Here is a 9,966-nt window from a genome sequence, read left to right on the forward strand (position 1 = left end):
TAGCATTTTAAAGACCGATAATAATAAATTTCCTGTTTTGGGCTTACCTATGTAAGAGTAAATGCCTTATAAGTAAATATAAAAATAGCTGTTACTAAATATGATTTGGATGTGTGATAAAAGTCTTGTCAAATTGGTACTTACAAGTTAAAATTTTTTTTCTGTAGCCAGGTAATATATTTTTAGTAGAGACGAACCAAATAAAGATTGGAGACTTTGGACTTGTAACATACCTGAAAAATGATGAAGCGCGGACAAGTAAACAGGGAACTAGGCTATACATGAGCCCAGAACAGGTGAGGTCCCCTTCCTTTCTGTTGATATATATTTTTATCTCTTTCATTTTTTTAACTATAAAAATAATAGGCACCTCTCATAAAATTAAAACAGTACAGAAGTAAATAGAATAAAAATGGAAAGCTCTCCTTACCCTTCCTTTCTACTCTTCTCACTAGAGTTTGTGGTTTATCCTTTTAGATCATTTTCTTTGAGTTATAAAAAATATACAGATAAAAATACATATTTACAGAGACTTTTTACATAAAAACATACATAAATACATTTTACAAGATACTATAATGTCATTTTGTGACTTAATTTTTTTTTACTCAACAGTATATCATAATCTTTCCATAGCTGTACAAATAGATTTGACACTTTTTTTTTTTTTTTTTTTGCGGTACGCGGGCCTCTCACTGTTGTGGCCTCTCCTGTTGCAGAGCACAGGCTCTGGACGTGTAGGCTCAGCGGCCATGGCTCACAGGCCCAGCTGCTCTGTGGCATGTGGGATCTTCCCGGACTGGGGCACGAACCCGTGTCCCCTGCATTGGCAGGCGGACTCTCAACCACTGTGCCACCAGGGAAGCCCTTGACACATTATTTTTAACAAGTGTATTGTATGCCAAAGTATAGATATACCGGCACGCATTTAACTATTGCCTTATTGATGGGCATTTATTTAGATTGTTTCCAACTTTTTACATTTATAGACATGTTATGTGTCTTCCTCCTTATCTTTGAGTCTAAAAACAAATATTTCGATGATAATCAATGATAGATTCTTTGAATTGAAATTGTTGACTAGAATGACAGGTGCAGTTCAAAGTTGATACATACTATTAATGCATATATGTGGAACCTGGAAAAATGGTACCGATGAACCCGTTTGTAGGGCAGAAATAGAGACACCGATGTCCATACAAACATATGGACACCAAGGGGGGAAAGTGGCCAGGGGTGGGATGAACTGGGAGATTGGGATTGACGTGTATATACTAATATGTATAAAATAGATAACTAATAAGAACCTGCTGTATAAAAAATAGATAAAATACAAAAATTCAAAAAAAATTGATACATGCTTTGAAATTGTCATTCAAAATAAGTGACTCTAGTATGTTCTCCTACTAATGTGTACGAGAATGCCGCCTCCTCCCTCACACTCTCAGTCAGACTATGGAATTATCAGACTGCAGTTTTGGTCACTGAGATGAATGAGGTGTAGCTTAATCTTTTTTTTTTTTTTTTTGGCTGCGTTGGGTCTTCGTTGCTGCGCGCGGGCTTTCTCTAGTTGCAGTGAACAGGGGCTACTCTTCGTTGCGGTGCACGGGCTTCTCATCGCGGTGGCTTCTCATTGCGGAGCATGGGCTCTAGGTGCGTGGGATTCAGTAGTTGTGACACACGGGCTCTGTAGTTGTGGCTCACGGGCTCTAGAGCTCAGGCTCAGTAGTTGTGGTGCATGGGCTTAGTTGCTCTGCGGCATGTGGGAATCTTCCTGGACCAGGGATCAAACCTGTATCCCCTACATTGGCACGAGATTCTTAACCACTGCGCCACCAGGGAAGTCCCTCAATACTTTCTTTATGGCTTCTGGGTTAATCATTTTTATTTTGGAGGTCCTTCCTACCACAAGATTATAAAAATATTTCGTGTTTTTATTGATACTTTAGCTGAATTAATTTTTGTATATATATGAAGGAGTATAACTTGATTTTCCCCATGTGGGTATGAAACTGCCCCATCACCATATATCAAATAGTTAATGATCTAAAATATTCTTTTAAGGAAAATTTATAGAGACAAAAAGTAGAACAGAGGTTACCAGGGGCTGAGGGGAGAGAGGAATGGGAAGTTGTTGTTTCATAGGTACATTTTCTGTTTGTGATGAAAAAATTTCTGGAGATAGATAGTGGTGATGATTATGCAACATTGTGAAGGCACTTAATGCCACTAAATTGTACAAATGGAAATGATTAAAACGGTAAATTATATATATATATTTAACACAATATAAATATGCTATTTTATCATATATGAAATTCCCACACACTTATGGATCTGTTTCTGGACTCTATTCTGTCCAGTTGATTTATTTAATCTTCTTCCTCTTTAATATCATCCTGTTTAATTATTATAGCATTATAAAATGTTTTATATTTTAGCATTATAGAATTATTATAGCATTATATAATGTCCTGATAAATATCAGGACATTATTCTTCAATTAAAAAATGTTCTACCTTAAGCTTATACAGTACTGTATTATATCTCAATGAAACTGGAAGAAAAAAATGTTCTTAGTGTTCACATTTACTATTCCAAATAAACTGTAGAATCAGTTTGTCATGTTCCACAACTGGTGTTGATGTTTGATAGCAATTGCATTATATTTAAGGATTCAATTGAGGGGAATTGACATCTTTATATATTTGAGACTTCTTCTCCAAGAAGTCTCCAAGAAATTGGTATATTTCTCCCAATTATTCAAATCCTCCTCAGTCAGCTTTTGCCAGGCTATGCTATGGTAACAAATGACACTGATTTCCCAGTGGCATACACAACACCAAAGGTTTATTTCTTGCTCACGTGGTGTGATGGCTGCAGTCTTGGCCCAGTTTTGCCCCACGTGATTCCTTCATTCTAGAACCCAGGCTGAAGGAAGAACCCTATCTGAGTATTTCTGTCCTCACTGCAGAAAGCAGTGTCAGAACCTTGTGATGGCTTTTAAGATTCTGCTCCTCAGTGGCATCACTGAAAGTCATTGCCCAGAGCAAATTGGCCAGCTCAAGACAAGCACATGGTGGGGAAGTGTCATGCTCTCTCTGGGAGGCCAGTGCACAATTGGGAGCAATAATATATTCTACCTCAAGGCCACTTTTATATTCTTCAATGAAAACATTCAATGAAAATTTGTTTTTTCTTTATGAATATTGTTCATATTTTTAAAGCTTTTCCCTGGATATGTATCATGTTTTGCTATTAAAATGGGTTATTGGTTATTAGTGAGGCTGCTGATTTTTTAAATATATTTATTTTTAATTGTGGTAAAATACACATAACATAAAATTTACCATCTTTACCAGTTTTAAGTGTGCAGTTCTGTGGCATTAAGTACATTCACACTGTTGTGCTACCATTACCACCATCCATCCACAGAACTTTTCATCTTGCCAAACTGAAACTCTGGACCCATTGAATAGCTCTCCATTCCCCTCTTCCCCAGCCCCAGGCAACCACCATTCTACTTTCTCTATGAATTTGGATACTCTAAGGACCTCTTATAAGTGGAATCACACAGTGTTGGTCCTTTTGTGACTAACTTATTTCACTCGGCATAGTATCCTCAAGATTCATCTATGTTGTAGCATATGTCAGAATTTCCTTCCTTTTTAAGGCTGAATAATATTCCATTGTATGGATATATCACATTATGTTAATCTGTCACATCGATGGATATTAGGGTTGCTTCTACCTTTTAGCTACTTTGAGTATCGCTGTATTGCTGCTATGAATATTGTTGTACAGCTATCAATTCATGAATGTTTGGCTTATATATAGACTCATTACTGTAGTAGGTGGGGCTTTTTTGTTTTGTTTTGTTTGTTTTTTTGGTTGATTGCTTACTGTCTGTTTTCATCTTTTGGGGTTGTTTGTCCTATCTTTTTTTTTTTTATAAATGCCCTTTAAAGATAATTTTTTACTGAAAGGTAATATATCTTTCAAAATACCCCTACTATTTTGTCATCTAAGAAAAAATACAGTGAGCCATCTGATGGTTTGAGAGTCTAGAATGAAGAAGGAACACACCTCTTCCTTTGGGGACCATTCAGCATAAAAACATAAGTTTTTTGCAAAGTGTGAAGGTAGAAGACAGTAGGGGACTGACAGCTCCCTTTTAACTCCCACTCTCTAAAATATCTCCTGCATCCTATATTGTCACATTTTATTGAGGAATAATTTATACACCATAAAATGCACAGATCTTAAATGTACATTTTTTTTTTAGTTTTGACAAAGGCATAGACCTGTGAAACCTGCAAGCCTATGAAAATGTAGAACATTTTCCTCACCCTAGAGTATTCCCCTAGACCCCTTTCCAGTCAGTCACTCCTCTCCACTGCCCAGAGGCAACCAGTGGTCTGATTTCTTTTACCATAGGTTAGTTTTCCCTGTCCTTGAGCTTAATAAGAATGGAATCATATAGTATGTACTCTTTTGTATTTGATTATTTCACTCAAAGTAATGCCTGTTGGAGAACCTCTAGTTGTTGCTCATATCAGCAGATTATTCTTTTTTGTGGCTGAATACTATTCTGTTGTATGAATATACCACAATTTGTTCATCCGTTTTTCTGTTGATGGACATTTGGATTGCTTCCAGTTGTGGAATATTATGAATAAATCTGCTATGAACATTTGCATACAGCTGATTTACTGGGCACGATTTTAACTGCTTCACCTGCTCGTCTCATCTAACCCTGCAGTTAAGCTATGAGGTTAAAACTATTGTTACCTCCATTTTATGGTTGAGATTATTCCCACATTGATGGTGATTCAACTATTTAGTGACAGAGGTTTGAACCTGGGCAGTCAGACTCCACACATCTTGCTAATAAACATACATTGTTGTGTGATACGTTTTGGTCAGATAACTTTTTTGGCTTTAGAAGGCATGGATGTTTATATCAGATGAGTCACAAATGTAAATATACTTTGGTTTCTTCAGCTTGCTTGTGTAGAAGACTATGGAAATGAAGTGGACATCTTTGCTCTGGGACTAATTCTTGCAGAACTTCTTCACATATGTTCCACTGGGATAGAAACAATGAAGGTAAATAATCTCACAGAAAGAATTAAGCAACAAATATTATTGGCCGTCATGTCCAAAGTGCTGCTGCAAACAGTTATTGCCTCCAGGATGGGCTGGGGCATATTAGTGCTGACTGCAAATGAAATATGAATTTTTATCCCTTTCATGTTTGGGCAACCAGTATTTTTTGTTAAAGATCAAAAACTTTGGTCTTCTTTGGAAGGTGTGTACATCTCATAAAACTGTAGCTGTTTCTTCCTAATTGAGTCACTCTGTAAAATTGTTTTGATTGCCTGCTTTGCATAAGACCCTGTGCTACGTGCTCCAAGGATTATGAAAATAAATAAGCCTTGTTCTCAAGGAGCTTATATTCTAGGAGGAAAGGTAACATAAGACAATGCTGTAAATGTTTTAGGAGAAAGCATGAGGTCTAATGGAAACAGCTAGGAGGGAGGTCTTGCCAGCTGTAGGGATTTAGGTTTCATGGAGACATTTAAATTGAGCTCTGAAGGACTGGTTGACTTCTAATAGTCCAGATTGGAAAGAAGGCCATGTGGAGACAGGAATGTGAAAAGTGTGTTTGGGAATAGCTGGCCGGTGTCATTTTTATTGGAGTATATCAGTCAAGGAAGTAGTGGTTGATGGTACTGGAAAGATATATTGGGGCTAAATTGAGGCAAGAATATGGACTTTCTTGTGGAGGCAGCAGGGAGCCACTGAAGCCTGCATGCAACTGGATATCCTAGTCTGAAGCTCAGTAAAAGGGACTCACCTGGATTCCACAGCCTTCTTCTCTGTAAAACAGGAATAATGAAAGTACCTGTTGCATAGGGTTCCAAAAAGGATGAAGGGAGATAATTCGTATGATGCTCTTAACACTTCAACATGCTGTAATGTTCAGGATGGTTATAACATGGGGTGGGTGGAGGAGAGGATTCCTGCTTGCTTCTTGGCTAACGAGATTTTTCAAAGATCTAGAAACATCCCAGATTTAGAGTATCCCCAGCTTTAGTGCTTCCTAAGTTTGTTTTTTCTCCAAAGTGAATAATTTCCTAATGAATATGTATGTTTAATTTTTAGATTCTTAAAGGTCTAAGGAATGGCACCTTCTCAGATGTATTTGACAACAAAGAAGTAAGCACTTAAAAATAATCGGAATTTTATTTACTCAATGTTTTATTTCCTAGTATTGACTCTTACTATCATTACAGAAAAATCTTCTACAGCAATTACTCTCAAAGGATCCCAAGAAACGACCTAACACATTGAAAATACTGAAGACTTTGAAGGAGTGGAGAAATATTGCAGAGAAAAAGAAACGGAATACATGTTAGATACTTAAAAAAGTATCCTTCTTCTGATACTCCATTTTCCTATAACTGTCTAAAGTCTGCTTGGGAATATTAATGGTATTTATCTTCTATTTTCCTTTCTCCCTTAATTTTTTGCCACATTTGCAGAAAGGTTTGCATTTTTTCTTACTTCAAAAACATTCTTATATTTGCCTTCCCCTCGCTCATCTCCTTATTATGAAGATGGGGGGGAAATGCCTCAAATTTTCTTTTTAATACCAATTAGTTAATCAATTAATGAATGACTATTTATTAAATACCTGCTGTTTCTAGGCCAAAAAGATATAAGATCTATCTCTGTCCAAAATAGCTAACAATCCAGCTGGAGAAATATGGTAACCATGAAAAGATAAGTATAATCACTTTGGAAAGCAATTTGGTATCATCTAGCAAAGTTACATGTATATTGCCATTCCTGAAAAGCCATCAGTTCCATTGCTACATACATGTGCACAGGAATGTTCATAGAAATGCCGTTTATTATAGTCAAAGGAACAGGAAACAACGCTAATGTGCACCAGAAGAAGAATGGATACATAAATTGTATTCACGCACTGGAATACTATATAGTGTTTTATAGTGAAAATGAAGGAATTACAGCTAAATGCTGTAACTAAATGCATGTAACTAACATGCCACATCTCTCAGGAACATAATATTAAGCAAACAAAGCAGATTGCAGAAAATACTGTATAAAGTTCAGGAACATGCTACGTGAAATGTGTGCTTAGGTATTCAAACAAATGCGGTAAAACAATAAAGGGAAGGAAAGGATTGAGAACTATTATTATATTCTGATAGTGATTGGCTCTGAGGAGGGATGGGAGTGATGTGATTGGAGAAACGGACTTCCGAGGTAACAGTTAACTTTCTTTTCTTACACTGGCTGTTGAGTCCACTAGTGTTTACTGCATAATTATTCTATTTCTCTTAAATACATTTTGTACCTATTATAACAGACACTTTAAAGAGATGATAACTATGCTGTAAGACAGTAGCTGAGCATAGAAAACAATCAGTCTGGAGGGGTGAGATCACTCTATGCTGAGGACCCATGGCACAGGGCTTAGAAGTGACACTCCAGTGAGACTTCCAAGTATGTGAAGGATTTAGATGAATAGAGAGGAGAGCATTTGGGCAGTATGGGCAAGGGGCATGGCATGCGTTCTGGAAAAGATAGATTTGAGGAACATTGGGTATACTAGTTTGTTTCCTTGAATTGCTGTAGGGAATGCCGGAAAATAATATGAGCTGTATATTGGAAGAACCTGAGGGTTCCTTTAAGCTTTATAGCATCCAACTACCGTTCTAGAATTGTCGTATAATTTTACAATTTTTAAAATGAGCCAAATTTAGGCTTAGCAGAAGAATCATAGTAATAGATAATATTTTTGTGAAGGCTTATAGCAATTTCTAAAAAGTGTTACTAAAAGCATTTAATATGGTCTTCAACTCCCATGCAGTATTTGATTAAGGCAAGGTTCATCAATGGATACTAAAATTATTGGTTGAAAAGGCGTTGGGAAACAGGAGCCTCAAAAGGATTTAAATATAGTCCGACAGATGATATTACAAAGGGGAAAATGTATCTTTAAAATGGAAAGCTCTTATCACCACAATAATAAAGTAATTAAATTTAGTATCACTGAAAGTGGAAGAACCTAACATCATGACCCTCCTGATGTGATGTAAGAATTATACACTATCACCTATTTAGTTTTCTTGCCCAAAGTGTTTAACTGGAATTTAATCATGAGGAAATGATTAGACAAATCCTGAAAGAAGTCATTTGATAAGGTAATTAACTTGGATTTCTCAAAAAGTCAGTATCATGAAAAAAAAAAAAGTAGGGGAATTCTTCTAAATACAGAGAGACTAGAAACATATAATGACCAAATGCAATGACCAAATGCAATGCTTGAATCTTGATTGTATACTGGATATAAAAAAAAAGAAAAACCCAGAAAATAGCTATAAAAGACATTTTTCAGGTAATTGAGAACATTTGAATATAGACTGCATATTAAATGATGTTATAGAATAATTGATAATTTTCTTAGGTGTGATAATGATATTATGGTCATGCCAGAAAATGTCTTATTCCTAGGCAATGCATGCAGAAATACTTAGGGGTGAAGTGGCATGACATATGCAACTTCCAAATGTTCAGCAAAAATCAATGATAATACATATATATATAGGAAGATAGTACATATATATATAGAAAGAGAGAGAGGAAATGTGGCAAAATGTTAACAATTGAAAAATTGATAAATCTAGGTAGACAATATAGAAGTGTTTCTTGTATTATTCTTGGAGCTTTCCTGTAGGTTTGAAATTTTTCTGGGTGGAGAGAAATCTTTTTTAAGAAACTGATATTATCTGGATTTGATGAATAAGGCTAAACTCAAAAGAAAAACCAATGAATGTGGCAAATTAGTGTGAATGTGGCCTTATTTTTACCTTCTTTCATTTTTTAAATTTAAGTATAGTTGATTTGCATTATTATATTAGTTTCAAGTGTACAACATAGTGATTGAATACTTTTATATATCCTTCTCTCACTTTAATATTTCTACTACTATGAAGTAAATAAAGCATCCCTTGATGCTTTTATTTATTTGAGTATATGTTTTCTCAGCCTCAAAACTATAGTAAATAAAAAGTATCCTCAGGCTTCCCTGGTGGCACAGTGGTTAAGAATCCGCGTGCCAATGCAGGGGACACGGGTTCAAGCCCTGGTCCGGGAAGATCCCACATGCCGTGGAGCTACTAAGCCCATGCGCCACAACTACTGAGCCTGAGCTATAGAGCCCGCAAGCCACAACTACTGAGCCCGCGTGCCACAACTACTGAAGCCCACGTGCCTAGAGCCCAAGTTCCTCAACAAGAGAAGCCACCACAATGAGAAGCCCATGCACCGCAATGAAGAGTATCCCCCGCTCGCTACAACTAGAGAAAGCCTGCACACAGCAACAAAGACCCAACGCGGCCAAAATTAAATAAATTAAAAAAAAAAAGTACCCTCTTATCAGAGGAGGAGAGGGGCAAAGGCCAGGGACCTTATTTGCTAATTAAAACATACATACATGCAGAGATTTTGAAGAGCTATTGTGACCTAGCTGCTTCACTAGAAACAGAACTTCTAGGAAATTTTTATTACTAACCACACATATATTTTGTATTAAATGTGCACATATTTAACATAGGTACATATATATGTAGCTTACTCAGAGCATGTATGTTATTTGTGTTAGGTATATTTAGTATAAATACACATATAAAGTGTGTGTGTTTGTGTGTATGGCCAGCTATATAATTTGTGGGACCCAATGCAAAATGAAAATGTGAGGCCCTTGTTCAAAAATTAACATGGGGCCTTATGCAACCACACAGGTTGCGTGTCTATGAAGTCAGACTTGCGTGTACATACACATGTGTATACACACATATATACGTACATGCACACCTATGTATGAAATGTTTAGAAGTCTAAAAGCAAGCTTTTCCCAGACTCCATCATCCA

The 9,966-nt window shown here is 36.4% G+C and overlaps 1 protein-coding gene across 6 annotated transcripts in view; it reads left to right on the plus strand.

The window, feature by feature from the left end:
* Positions 1 to 9,116, plus strand: part of EIF2AK2 (eukaryotic translation initiation factor 2 alpha kinase 2) — a 34,438-nt gene extending 25,322 nt beyond the window's left edge. For 5 of the 6 annotated variants that reach the window (XM_027113372.1, XM_027113375.1, XM_027113374.1 and 2 more), the window contains 4 exons: positions 168 to 296; positions 5,005 to 5,109; positions 6,169 to 6,222; positions 6,300 to 9,116. In XM_027113372.1, coding sequence (XP_026969173.1) covers positions 168 to 296; positions 5,005 to 5,109; positions 6,169 to 6,222; positions 6,300 to 6,422 — 411 coding nt within the window. In that variant the 3' untranslated portion in view covers positions 6,423 to 9,116. The remainder of the gene's footprint in view (positions 1 to 167; positions 297 to 5,004; positions 5,110 to 6,168; positions 6,223 to 6,299) is intronic. The other variant, XM_027113376.1, reaches the window with a different exon arrangement.
* Positions 9,117 to 9,966: the final 850 nt, after the last annotated feature.

This window comes from Aethalodelphis obliquidens, unplaced genomic scaffold (assembly GCF_003676395.1).
Source record: "Aethalodelphis obliquidens isolate GAN/ISIS:26980383/991018 unplaced genomic scaffold, ASM367639v1 scaffold12, whole genome shotgun sequence".
NCBI lineage: Eukaryota > Metazoa > Chordata > Mammalia > Artiodactyla > Delphinidae > Aethalodelphis > Aethalodelphis obliquidens.